The following is a 14,903-nucleotide window of genomic DNA, read 5'->3' on the forward strand; positions in this document are numbered from 1 at the left end:
TGAGGTCTTTGTGAAAATTAAATTACAGTATATGTAGGGCTTAAGATAGCTCCTGGTACATAATAGCATGTACTCAATAAAAAAATAGTGATAAGTGTACTATTATTGTTTTTAAAAAATTGTAAATGTTTCCAAAGTGAAAGTTTTTGTCATAAAATGTATAAAATATCAAATTACCAATTTCCAGATACAAGTAGTTTATCTAAATACACACAGAATTTAATAAATTTTGTTCACAACCTGCTTCTCCATGACAAACCCCAACTTTCACTTTTCTTTCACTTGGACAACTGGTGGACATGCTGCCCTCAGCCCCTAGGCACCCCTAGGTGCCCCTCAGCACCCCTAGGTGCAGCTGTACAGACAGATTCAAGCAGCCAGAAGGAAGCATGACTGACAGGTAATGAACTGAAAAGAACTTGTCTCAACTCAACGTCCTTCCTGCATTGTGGAACAAAGCAATGAGCTTTCCAGACTAAAAGCTGCATAGTCCAGGGCCACCTCTGCTAACGAAAGACAGAAGTAACCAAACGCAGAAGCAGGAGACAAGTGTGACAGGAAAATCTCATGTGAAGCAAGCAGGGATATAGGGGAAGGGCTTCTTTAGGAAGAAATTGTAAAGCTGGAACTTTTACTCTAAATGGAGGAGGAAAGGAAATAATTGGACTTCATAGCCATTTATGTTCTATTGCTTAGTTAATGTTTTACAAGTGCATTGCTGCTCACTGCCAAGTTTCCTTATTCTATCAGGCAAGTCTATATTTACCATTAGAGCCTACTTACGTAAACATGGTTTTCCATACAAGAGAACCAAATCAAAATCTTCCAAATGACTCAGGGAAATGAGATTAGAAGCATTTCAAAGTAGTAAAATTTGCATATGCATTTTTTAGGTCTCTTAAAGAAAGATTCTTGGGGGCAAAGCTTTTTAATTCCATATTATAATACCATTTTATACATGTATCTGAAAAGATTATGCCTATGAAATGCCCCACAAACTGCACTAAACCAGTGAAAGAATTACTATTGTGAAAGCTTTTCACAGTTTCCAGGGTGCCCATGTGTGATTTAAATATTTCGTCCTATAGTACAAAGCTTATACAAGTTCAACATTTAACATTTAAGTTATGATGTATTAAGACATCTTGATGCTTTTATTGTGGGGGACTTCCTAAGTGGGGAGAGATCTCAGATCTATATATAAATATTCCACAAGTAAATGAAGCAAAGATACATGCTTATTTAATCCATTCAGCTCTAAGAAATAATGTCAATGAATACTGATGAAATCAACAATTATGAATTTCCCTCAATTAAAAGAGATAAAATCCTTTGAAATAAAGGGGCAGTGCAAGTTTCTTAAATAAGTTGGTTAAGTTAGTTTATGAAGCAAAGTTCTTAGTTTATAAATTGGCAACTGGGTGTTAGAAAACTTATACACGTTGCAGCATTAACTTTTCTACATATTTTCTACATAAAGACCATTCTAATACTGGAAAGTTTCTACTACCAGCTAAAATATCAAAGGTAACAATTTAGAAGATCAAAATAACTTTGAAAGGGAGGGTTCAGATATTAGCAATTTAGCAATCAGATATGTAGATATAACCATACTGATTTATGGCATTTGTCTCAGAGCTTGTTCTCACTTCACACACTGATAGTCTCTCTGGACTTTCACTCTGCCGTATCTTAACAAGAGCACTGTTGCCCTGTCTCAACTCCAGAGTTTACTACCAAATGAATGCAAAGAATTTTTAGACTTGTGAGTTTCTTGTTGCTATAAAGTGGGGATCCATAGGATTTGCTCTTTATTATAAAATGAAACCCGGTTGAAATCCACCATGTCAGGTCAGTTGAGGGTATTGAAACAGTGACTGCTGCAGATAGAAAACTACAGTTCTGAACAGCAAAGATTTGCATTACTGTTTAAGATTTTGAAAACTTCCATTTCCATTTTAACTTTATGGTGGATCTTTTTTGAAGACAAAAATATATGTTATACCTATCAGAGTAACCTTGTTCTAGAGTTCACAATTTACTTTTTACGTGTTGTTATAGTACTTCAAAAGTTTGTATGTCCATGTGTATGTGTTTAATGAACAGTTTACCTTCTATTGAGCACTTAGTATACCCCAGACTATGCTGTGTTAAACTATATTCTCCCATGTAGTCCCTGCAAATAATGCTGAGATAATTGCTATTATTAGCTCCATTTTGCCTACAGAGAAATAAAAAAATCAGAAATGGTAAATAACTTGACTAGGGTCTTCTTAGACTAAAGTTCAAATTCAAGCTGCATGATTCCAAAGGTCTCCGATTGTTCAAAATAGTCATCATAGAAGGTTTGGAGTTGGGTTAAATGGACATTCTTGATCCCATAGGGCTGTTTGTAAAATAGAAAAACATGTTTCTTGAAATCTAATCAACATGTTTTCAAATTTTTGTTCCTAAGAATACAGATTTCAAAATCTGGCCAACTGAATAACTCTTGGAAGCCTGTCATAGAAGGCAATAGTAAATGTCTATTTCTGTACAACCACTTCATGAATTGTTAGGCAACCCTAGTGGATTGACCATCCTGGCCAGTAATAACATATAACAATTAAAACATGCAATTACATCACACTCATTGTTGGGGCGAATAGATGATGAACTCAATCACTGGAATCAATTTCAGTCTTCTTCAAGATGTCCTACAAGATTGATTTCACATTTTTATTACCAAGTGTTTAATTTTCCTCCCTCCATTTTCTTTCTAGAAAGCCAGTAATGAAGATATCTAAGTTCTTCCTAAAAGTCTAGCAACTGGAATGGGCTATTTTTGGTGAGGCTGGGAATATAAAGGAAGACATATTAGCAGATCCTCTTGCTCAAAGAGATCAACGGTAGGATGAAGGTGATTTAACTATAAGAACCTGTTAATATACAGCCCATGGTTTTACATAGGTCCAAAGCATGCATTGAAAAAAGGTTTTCAATAGCTTTCATGACTATTTTGAGAAATATATTTATTTGGAAATGTACTGTCTTTCAAAGCATCTGAGAGAGACTTAAATTTCTCTGTTAAGAACTCTTATTTAAGAATAGTGTAGGGATGATGGTTGGGATACCATTATAATTGGAATTGTGTCCTTATCTCTGATAGTAATATTTTTTTTCAAGATTTTATTTATTTGTGCATACAGAACTGGGGTACAGGCCAGAGGCTCAGGGGCTGTGAGAGGCTTCACCAGAGACAGAGTGGGGGAACAGAACAGGCAGATCGACTAAGTACACTGCTGAGGGGAGCAGCGGGCGGGTCAGGAGAGGTCTGCCTCTCCATGTGGATCTCCTCTGGGGCAGGCGGGCATCGAACTCATGCAGAAGTGGCTTTAGCTTCTCGGTGCTGTGCTTTAACCCGCTGCGCCACCAGGGAGGGCCTCTGATAGTAATTTTTAAAATTATAAATAATTTTGGGGTAAGGACACTCTTAGAGAAAATATGATTTTATGATTATACTTACCTTTTCCAGGTAAGTCACTTAGTGAATAAAAATGTATATGACGCCCCCCTCGTCAGGAAGCAGCACTGCAAGCGAGCTGCAGCAGCTTCAATGCAGGTTTGATCCCAGGCCCTGGAGGTGATCCACGTGGTGCAGCAGACCTCTCCTGACTCCCACTGCTCCCCTGGGCAGTGTACTTCATCAATCTGCTTGTTTTCCTCCCCACTCTGTCTCTGGCAAATCCTCTTACCAGCCCCACCTGCCCTGGTCTGTACTCCAGTTCTGTATGCATACATAAATAAATTTTTTAAAAAATGTATATGAATTTAAAAAGTTAACATATAGATAACTGAATACTAACCCAAGGTTCTATGCATATGGATGTATATGCCTGATCTTCAAAATTAACTCACAAGAGGAGCTGGAAGGCTAGAAGACTATGCCTCCTCAGTTCCAAATACTGGCATGTAAATTAGTCACCTTGTAACTAAGTTGTTTTACAACTTCCCTACACTATTTCACCATAGTCTTTTCATTGTTCTTAAAAAGGCAAGGCTGTGCAAACCATTAGTGTTTTAAGTCATCTCTGTCTTGCTCAGATTTTAAAATTTATAGAGTTCTTATGCATTGTGAGGGAAATCATTTGACATTCTGGCCAACTATTTTTTTTTTTATTTCTAGTTATTTACTTTTTTAAAATAGCAATCGCATTCTCTTTAATTTTAAATCACTTGCCAAATAGTTCCTTTAAATTTCTTTAGGTCCTAAGTATCTCAAACAGAGAATTTATGTCTTTTCAAGGAATAGTTTCTAAATTTTCATGGTAATTTGTGTGTTTGTCCTGCCTCACAAATTCTATGGAGATTCCTTTAATTCTGTGTGACTCTGTAATGTGGGAGTTTGCACCAACCTGCAGCTAACATTCCATGAGTTCAGTTGTAGTTTTTTGGTATTTTGTGGATTCTCTCTAAAAGTATCATTTGTAGTGCAAATGTTAATACGTCATCTCTTTGTAAACAAAAATACCTTAAGAATAAATTTGCAATCTTCCTGGGAAACTTGATAAATTGTTTACACAAATAAAGCAGAGTTTTCCTATTAAAAATGACCCCTTACTATCAGTTCACATTTTTCTGTTGTCCTGACAGAGACTTTGTATACCTGAAGATAGGAATAGATTCTGCGCTATGAAGTCAGGAATAGATTCTGAACTGCCCATCAATGCCAGAGTCCACATCCATGTCTTCTCCACACAGAGGGAATTAGATTATTAAAGAGCTTCCTGTTTCTTTCCTGTGGGTGGTGACTCCACTTCCCAGCATAATGGAATATTCTGAAATAGCTGCAGTTATTCAGGCCCTTACAGAACTCTCCAAGATTGCAACTCTGAATTAGACAAACCTAGGGCTAACAAGCAATATTTTCTGTCACAGTAGCCAAGTACTACCTGCTATATACAGTAATTTCAAGAAAACTTGCATTTTTCTTGTTAGAATTATTAACTTTGCTCATATATCTACTCCTTTAGTTTTCTGCCTAGCAAATGTGTAGGGACTTCCCATCAGGTTAGAATCTTTGACTTACTTTCCATAAAAAGATATCCATGCTGCCTTTATCAAGTTGATTTTTAAAGTATATGCAGCTGTTCTTATCTAAAAACTTAGAATACTTTCAATGTTACTCTCTAAAATATAGCCCCAAACTGGCACCCAACGCATGCAAAAACGAATTCTCTAAATCAGCCTTTCCAAAACATGTTCCCAGGGAATGTTGGCTTTACAAGATGGCACTTGCTGTTATCCAATGGAAAATGGTTTCACGATGAAATATACCAGTTTAAACAAAGTTAAACAACTTTCTGCAGGATTTACCTGAGCCTTTCATAAATCTGAATTTCCAAGAAAGGAAAGAGGATGTAGCATTTCCCAAATTACTTCACTACACAGAAACATTTCCCCTCTGAATATCTATTTAGCAGAACTAGTATTCGGTAAAACAGACTTGAGAGATTATCTCTAGTCTTCATGGTATTTCCAGAATAAACCAGAGAATTGGTGAATTGCATAATGAAACCTTCTTGTTTTGACTTACTAATCCATCCCGAAATATTTTTGCTGAATTAAAAATTGTTACTATGTCCCTACTTCTATTGCAGGATATAGTAAATAGTTGGCTTTAGAATTCACTATAGGAATGTTAAAATCCACTTATAAGATGCATATAAGAAATTGCTTTTGTATGTAAAGTGTTAGGAAAAAATTCTCCCAAATTTTATTCTCAGGAAAAACTATGCCGGTATGTTCATACCTTATGGGCAGTATAAGTTTTTTGTTTCGCTTATCTTTGGGAAACTCGAACTAAATTTGCAGCCTATTTCAGTAATTATTCAGGACCTTAACTCTTATATTTCTTTGTAACATCTTTTTTCTCATCATTGACCTGTATATCTCATCAGATTTATCTTTTCATAATCCTGAGTTGTATACTCAAACATTTTTGGTAATGAAGAAGAATATAAATATACGATGTATAATATATAAGAAAATCATACACAGATTGGGCCGATGAGACAGAAAATGATTTTCTTAATTCATTCAAATATTTGGTGTGCAATTTATGGTCAGGTTTTCTTATCTTTTCCTCATGGGTTCTTCCATAAGCTGACTACCATATTCTTATAGTAAATGAAATATAAAAGACAGAAATAATCTAATTAATGGCCTGTCTCTATTAACTCTGACATATTTATTTCCCTTTGTAGAGGAGGTTTATCATACTTACCAGGTTTTTTCTCAGTCTAAATTTATCAAATTATCAATTGATATTACTCCAACTGTTAGTAGGAAATTTTCTTTTCTATCGTGTGTTTCTAAGTCTGCCCATGTTTAAGTTGCTAAGGAAATAAGGAACCTTATGTTATAGGGGTGTCTCAGCAATGTACAAAAGTTATTAAGAATTAAAACACTGACAATAAGAGGTTAAGGGGTAAAGATAGGAGAAAATATAAATCACTCTTGACTCAAACGAATCTCACACAACTCAAATTTGGCAAGTACTTGCCTCTGGGATGTGGGTTTATAATATTAGAGCTACTAAATTTATGACCTGGATGTAGCCAACAAAGTCACAAATTTGGTTAAAGTTCGAACTCTCAAGTTTTATACATATACAAGCATACTGTTCTTTGCTAATTTCCTTCCAGGACTTATTTCTTGACCACTCACATTTTTACTATGGAATAATTTAAAAACTTTCACTCAGTTATTTGAGTTATAGGATTTTCCTGCAACTTTTGGTTAAACAGTATCCTTTTTGTACAGTCACTAGCACCGAATAGAAAGAAGCTCTGATTCATGAAATATGAATTTCTGACAGTTGCCACTTTTTTAAAAAAAAAGAACTTTAGCAATACATGACTGATACATTTTCACCCCGTTTTCTATGTTCCATCTGTCTTTCTGCCAGCATATTCACCCTCCATTTCTGAAAACATCAGTTAAGAAGGTACTAAACTTAGAGAATGGGCAATTCCAGAAGAACACATGATTGTTTCATTTCAGCTGATGCTATCTACCCAGTTGGTGGGCAATGTCTTCACTCAGTTTGGGCAAATTCCCAGGATGCTATTTTACCTGGTAGAGTAATGAGTGAATACATTAGTGCCTACTTGAATCCCCTCAGAACATTAAAAAAAAGGCAGTTTATTCCACTCTAGGTGAGTACAACTGAGGTGCTATTTAAAACTAGTCTCAGGTAGAAAGTCAATGAAAACGCAAGCTTAATTTTTGCTAATGCTCTCGTAATTTCTATATTTTTCTTTTTCTATTAAGAAAAGAGGACTTTTATGAAAACAAGGCACACATACATTGATAGCTTCTGGTTCCAACAGTTCTTGTAACTGCATAAGTCTCACAATAACTCCCATTTTACAATCCTAAACTGCAAGGAAAGAAACATTATCATGGGTTTCTTTATAATTATAGGCTATACTGACATCTAAATACTCCCCAAACTGGACATCCTAACGTTCTTGTTAAATTGATAATGAGAGCTTTAAGTAGGCATCAAAGAAGCACTTCTAAGAATATGTTAAATAAGGAAAATGTGGCCCTCCCTGGTGGCACAGCGGGTTAAAGCACAGCACTGAGAATCTAAAGCCGCTTCTGCATGAGTTCGATTCCCGCCTGCCCCGGAGGTGACCACATGGTGTGGCAGACCTCTCCTGACCCTCCCGCTGCTCCCCTCAGCAGTGTACTTCATCAATCTGCCTGTTCTGTTCCCCACTCTGTCTCTGGTGAAGCCTCTCACCGCCCCTGAGCCTCTGGCCTGTACCCCAGTTCTGTATGCACAAATAAATAAATCTTTAAAAAAATAAGGAAAATGTTATAAGTATAAATAAGAATGATACCTGTGATGACAGAATCCAAGAATTTTTGAGATGATGAGAATTTTATAGATTACCCAAGCCCCTTTTTCATGGAAGGGGAAAAAAACAGAGCAGTTCTGATTTCCCCCATATCGTACAATGAATTAGTAGCAGGGGTAGAACTAAAATCTGATTTCCACTTTACCATGTCTTTGAGCATTTGTAGAAAAATCATAAACTGTTGACTTATTTCACATTATAAAGCTGCTCTGTTTGCTTGACTTCTATTACTTCAGGTTTAAGTTTCCCTGCTATGCACACACTTGTTTAAGGAGCTACTGACTCAACTACAATGAGAACATGAGAACCAAAATAAACTTGAAAATCATATTTTCATTTTTTCACCAGGAAATTCCAAACGCTGCCACAGGAAAAAATTAAGAAATGTCTAAATAGTGCCTGCATCCCTGTCTTCTTTCTTCTGGTTCATTGGACTTTACTACAATCTAGTCTATGTCATGATGTTTTAAACACTGAAATTTTTTTTTGGAAGTTTAATGGCATGATGAATACTTTCTTAAAGTAAGTGATCACATTTATGTATCTGCTGAGATATAGATTTTCAAATACCATGTATGTGTATGTGGGTAGATCTAAACATGTATATGTGCATATGAAGCCCATAAATCACAGCCTTAAAATAATGATATTAAAATCCAGTCCTGGGCCCTCCCTGGTGGCTCAACAGGTTAAAACACAACACTATGGGCCCTTCCTGGTGGCGCAGCGGGTCAAAGCACAGTACTGAGAATCTAAAGCCGCTTCTGCATGAGTTTGATTCCCGCCTGCCCCGGAGGTGACCACATGGTGTGGCAGACCTCTCCTGGCCCACCCGCTGCTCCCCTCAGCAGTGTATTTCGTCAATCTGCCTGTTCTGCTCCCCACTATGTCTCTGGTGAAGCCTCTCGCCACCCCTGAGCCTCTGGCCTGCACCCCAGTTCTGTATGTAGAAATAAATAAATCTTAAAAAAATAAACAAACAAACAAATAAAACCCACAGCACTATGAAGCAATCTGCCACCATTGCAACACAAGTTCGATTCCCAGCCAAGCAGGTGGCCCACATGGTGCAGCAGACCTCTCCTGTCCTGTTCACTGCCCTCCTCAGCAGTGTATTTCAGTCAATCTGCCTGTTCTGATCCCCATTCTGTCTTTGGTGAATCCCGTCACTGCCTGCACCTCTGGCCTTTACTCCGGATCTTGTATGCATAAATAAAAACATCTTTAAAAAATAAAAATACAATACAATAAAATAAAATCCAGTCCTTCCTTCCTGTGACCTGACATGCTCTTCCTCTGCCTCCCTACAGTCCTCCCTCTCTTTTATCCCCAAGTACCTGTTGGTGAAGGAAATAAAGGCTCATGTTATTTCCATCTCCCTCCCTACAACAATCTCCCCACTGATTCAACAAGATTGTAGGGAAGGAATTATGGACCTATGTGGCTTATCATAAACTTTCAATGTGCAAAACAACATTCTACTTTAAACCTCTCTTCTTTTTTTAGCTGGACTAAAACCTCCAGAACTAAAATGGGGGTTAGAGGACTAAAGAATGTATATTATGGAGTATACCATAAGATGAGCAAGTTTAGATTCATCCTGGGTTTGGGCAACTAATTCTGATCCTATGCATCATCAAAGATTCCTTTATTTCTGCTCCTTGTTTTTCCTTCCCATGAGTGTATCTGCTGTTGAATCATGCCCTTGCCATTCAATGATTAGCTCATCATAATGAGGTCAGTGGGGAAGCAACTTACTCTTGTTTGCACTGTTCCCAACAGTCATGAGAGATTATGATTATTTGTAATGATGGCCTAAATTATATTTGCACGATGCTACATCTTCCTTGAAAGTTCTACGGCAGAGTAATGCAAACAAATTTACTTACTGATGTGGCTGTCATTTCAAGACACCAATATGTAAACTATAAAAAAAAGTTATCAATTTAATAAGCTCTTGCTAAGTTATGATTATAGACCATTAGTAAAACAACTTGACATTATGCACTATTGCGTACTAACAATTCAAGGAAAATGAAACACACAGAACTTTACTTACACTATAGAAAAATAAAACTTGACTAGAAATTCATATTGAGTTAATACTTCTCATTTTGTAATGTGGCTTGTTGCTGTATCTTGAGTAAAGAAGACTGTAACCCACAAAATAAATCATAGGTCCAGTACTTCGATGCTCATTATAAATGTTAAAATATAGCCTTCTGTGTTTCAGGGCATGAGCTCTAGAGTTATATTCAAATACCAGCTCCTTGTGTAAACTTGAACTCTATATGCCTCTACTTTTCACCTATAAAGTGGGTATAATAGTCTTACCTACAAGAATTTTTGAGAATAAAATAATTTATAAGATACATAAAGTTTTTGGTGTTTGATACATTATAAGTAATCAATCTACTCTATTACCAGCAAAAACCAACTTGCTAGTATAGTAAACTCAGTAAAAGTACTTTGCTCAGTGTTTTCTCAATATTTTACTATACAGTTATGTGATATTTATAAGTAATGAGTTCCTAAGCACTAGAATGTTGGGATTCATTCATGTATCCTGACATTGTAATTGTCCCTTCTAAATTTTAGACATTTTGTTGGCTGTAAACACTCCGCTGCCCAATATAAAAAGGTATGAATATTCTAATTGTCTTATTTTACAAAGTCTCAGAGCACACTTTCAGATCTAATGCATGTGTTTGTAACTTCAGTCCTCAATGAAAAAAAACCTTCAGTCCAAAGAGAAGACAAAACCTTTTTAACAGTATGAATTATTCACTTAAGGAATGGTGCAAAGCAACTTAAAGCTATTTCTACATAGTGTTTCTAATACAATATACTTTAAATGTATGCTATGGAACACTTACAGAATGCTCATGAATGATTACAGATAATTATAAATCATCATTAAGTATTTACTAAGTTCCTATGCCCACAATGGCGATGGCATCTGATACTGTACCATTGTCAAAAAGTCACTAAAATAAAAGTGGAGCTGTTTTTATTCTAAGCCTAATGTATTCTTAAATCAAGCCACAGGGAAATAATTACTTTTGTTTCTATTCAATCAAGACCTGCACACAGAGTTTATGGAATGACATAATATCCTTCCTGAAATCAGACCGGTATGTAGGACCAGTATCCTTCACACATAACCAGTTCCTGAACTTTTACAAACAAATCCTAATTTCCAAGGAAACAATCTCATCAAATGCTGCTCACTAGAATACATATTGTTCCTTTTGGAAACATTACAATAAGATTTTCACAATTACAAACCCAAACTTCCTTTCTAAAATTCAATATACTCTTAAACTAATTTATTTCAGTGGAACTTATAATTTTATAATAGCTCTATAAATTGCTGGTCTAATAATTTATACCAATATAATAATTCCAATGTTAATACCTACATTACATTTAGGTGTTATTTTTAGCTCAAGAGGAAGATGTCACAACTGACTGTCTCTATGTGGACATGTGTATGTCTTTTAAGTGGACACCAGTTAGGGGCTTAGGAATGTTCATCTTTCTACTTTCTACAGACCTATCCTAATCTAAGGATTCTGCTTTAAACCAGTTTTTGGTGAATGAGTTTAGTGATATTCTGTCTCTAAATTTTTTTCTGGGAATAAACAGTAGCATCTAGCAGCTTATATTACACATATCCTCCTCTGCCTAAAGCAGTCGGGGCGTCAGTGCACAGGACACAATATTTGTTTTGTAGTTAGACACGTTGAGCCTTCACCAGAAAAACAGTATCAACAAATCATCGGAAACTAATGACATAAACATACAAATAGGCAGAGAAGGTGAGTCTGGAGGTCAGCCTTATGGCTTTAAGAACAGAATTCTTACTTTTCCCCTCTTCATCAAAGTGTTCTAAAGAATCTGGGCAAGGTTCGTTAGAGCTACTCTCTCTCCTGATTAAATAAACAAGTGCCTAAGTTTTAAATGTCACAGAGTATGAGAAACCTGCAGAAAAGCTCCCAATCTAAGTAAATTTTCCTAATTTATGCTGTAGCCATCCATTAGTTTGGAAATTTATGATCCACCATCCTAACGAAGTTTTTTTGTGTACTTTATGTTGAGTTATGCGGCAGCAAAGTGCTGTCACTGTTTGCTTAAAACTGCAGCCAGAAGTTATTTCTAAAAGTTATGTGCTGCATGACATAGAAATCCATATGTTGTAAAGTGAAAACAGTAATTTTAAAAACTGGGTTAGCATGAAACAGAGCCAACAGAAATCAGATTAACAACAGCCTTCCACTACAGGCAACTCACCTTGTTGAATTTTAGTCACTAGCTGATGGCGTGCTAGAATCCGGCTCATCCTGTAAGGAGAGCGTCTCGTAGTCTGATCAAATCGCAAGTACATCTCCTGGCCCTCAGGTGTCATGGAATTTAGATAGTAGCAGCCTGAAGCTGGGGTCCTGGGTCCCTGACTGAACATCTCGGCAGATTTTCTTCTGCCACCTCAGCCTGCCCTGTGGCTGTTTCCGTCTGTCTCCAGTCTCAGTCAAAGAGCAAGGCACCAAGCCCAGCAGAGCTCAACAGACCAAGCGATTTTTAAAAAGAAAAAGGAGTGCCAAAAGCCACAACTCTGAATTCCAACCTCCGGGCCTCACGTGACCTTGGCGAGCCAATCCCAGGAAGAAAAGAGAATGGGAACGAACGCTGTCAGCCCCTAACCCCGAAGAGAAACTGTTCCTGCAGCTAGGATTCATTCCCTCCACAATGCAGAGTGCAAAATGCAAGTGTTGGCCCTGCCTCAGAGCTGACTAAGCCCCAAGAAGCGGCATTCACCAAGAGTTAAAAGAGAAAGAGAAAGGGGAGGGGAAGAGCAAAGGCCGGAAAAGAAAAATAAACCCTCTGCATTAGAAATCTGTTAGGCTAGAAATGGCAGAGGAAAGCATATTCCTTCTCTGCACGGCAGTCACAGCCAGGTAAAAAAGGTAGATGTGATTAATGTCTTAAATAGAAAGCTACTTCAAAGAAGCATAAACACCTGAGTATAAATTGCTACCTTTATTGCAAAGAAATTAATCAAATGAAGCTTTTCCAGTGAAAAATAAACTTCAAGTGCTTTAACACCCTGAGTAAATACACTACAGACGCCTGACCATCTGCCACAAGAAGTTGAGAGCTCTTACTGATAAAACTGAGAGGGCAAAGTGCACAAGTATATTCAAGCAACTCTTCTCCTTGAATTTTTTTACTTTTCCAATTTTTGATCACTAAGAACCAAAACATGTATGTAGTACCTATCACATTTAAGACACTTCTGAGAATCATTGTAAAAGTGCAAAGATTCATGCAAATGTAATTTCAACAAGCTATTAAAGATTAATAAAACAATTAAGCAAAGACTTAAACCACAAGACACATTGTGAAAGATGACTCAAAAAGGACACTAGCGCAATGTCAGGGGAGCCATATTATTTTTGACTGGGGTTGTGGTAGAAACAAATGAGACATTTGCAGGAACTTGAAAATATGTGTAGGATTCTGACAGGCAGGCGGGGGAATATATTTGCAGGTCTATACTGACATGTATGGAAATAGGGACCAGAGTGTGTGCTTAAGGAAAGTGCTAGTAATTCAATTTGGTCATAGCCAAGTACACATGTGGGAGTAAAAAGAACTCCTCTGACCCAGGCATTTTTTGTAATATTGTTTGATGTGAACAGAATAAAGTACATGGAAAGCATGTCATCGAATTTTCAGCTTGAGGCTGAATGAACTAAGTTCTTTAAAAAGAAGCATATTATAGCCAAAGTGTTCTTACATTTGACCCAACCCAATCTGAAAAATAGCCTAGCCTGGGATTTAGAGTCTTAGGCATGTACAACTCTTAACTAAAAGTTAAAGGGACTTAAATTAGGAAGACCTCAATTCTTGTTACTCTGGCTACTAGAGGTCAGACTTAACATCTTTTCCTATGGGAACTTTTGCTGGCCACATTCTGAGAAGCAACTCATCTTATGGAACTTTCCACTATGTAAATGAATGAGTTAGCATAGGTCTCTAGGGTCTCTGCTAGAACATAATGTCATTGTGAGCCTCTTTTGGTAACTATGCAAGTACAAGTGGACCTTGGATTTTCAAGTATCACAGTAGAAAGGGAAAGAAACCGATCACTGCATCTTTCCATTCTTATTTAGGATTTGATCAGAAGTGTCTGTTCTAGGGCCTCCTTTGTGAAAGTAAATTAAAGCTAAGATCTAGCAACACTGGTACGCCAAAAGTGTTAATTGTAGAAAGATGTTAATTGTAGAAAGCCTTGGCGCTATATTGTAATTTCCATTTATCAAGCTCAGAGTCATTGGTTGCCATCTATTGGAGATGTTAATGTCCACTTTGTACATGTGTTTTTCTGGTTTGGTCATTCAGAACTATAGACATCCCTGCCATAAACCATGTATTTAAGGCAGACACTTGAACAGTTATCATTTTCCCACTGGGAGAGACAGGATAGAGAGAAAGAAGAAGCAAACATGGAACTTGGGAACACTGAGCATATTCTGGGAAGCCAAGCAGAGAAGAGGAAAAAGCAGAAAATGATATTTAGTTATTTATAGTAGTGAATAACAAAGAAATATCGACTATTCTCAATGCTGGTGTTTAGTAATTCATTGCTGAGTTGGTGTATTTAAAAAAGAATTGAAATGATTCTTCCTGAGAAGCACTGCAATGTATAGAGGCCAGGTGATTAAAAATTAAAACACACACACTCACAGATACACAACGCCTCCTTTTCCAAAATAATAAAAACATAAATGCTTTAAAAAATCTCAGACATTTTGTTCTCAAAATATTGAGAGCGGGGGACCTCCCTGGTGGCGCAGCGGGTTAAAGCACTGCACTGAGAATCTAAAGCTGCTTCCACATGAGTTCTATTCCCACCTGCCCCGGAGGAGACCACATGGCGAGGCAGACCTCTCCTGACCCACCCGCTGCTCCCCTCAGCAGTGTACTTCGTCG

At 37.0% G+C, this 14,903-nt stretch overlaps 1 protein-coding gene across 2 annotated transcripts in view; it reads right to left on the reverse strand.

The window, feature by feature from the left end:
* The window catches only part of STARD13 (StAR-related lipid transfer (START) domain containing 13), a 156,850-nt gene extending 144,360 nt beyond the window's left edge, over nt 1-12,490 (reverse strand). For both annotated transcript variants that reach the window (XM_012723221.1, XM_004680197.2), the window contains exon 1: nt 12,204-12,490. In XM_012723221.1, the coding sequence (XP_012578675.1) occupies nt 12,204-12,372 (169 nt within the window). In that variant the 5' untranslated portion in view covers nt 12,373-12,490. The remainder of the gene's footprint in view (nt 1-12,203) is intronic.
* Between the last annotated feature and the right edge of the window lie 2,413 nt (nt 12,491-14,903).

Source organism: Condylura cristata, unplaced genomic scaffold (assembly GCF_000260355.1).
Source record: "Condylura cristata isolate star-nosed mole 26May11 unplaced genomic scaffold, ConCri1.0 scaffold00010, whole genome shotgun sequence".
NCBI lineage: Eukaryota > Metazoa > Chordata > Mammalia > Eulipotyphla > Talpidae > Condylura > Condylura cristata.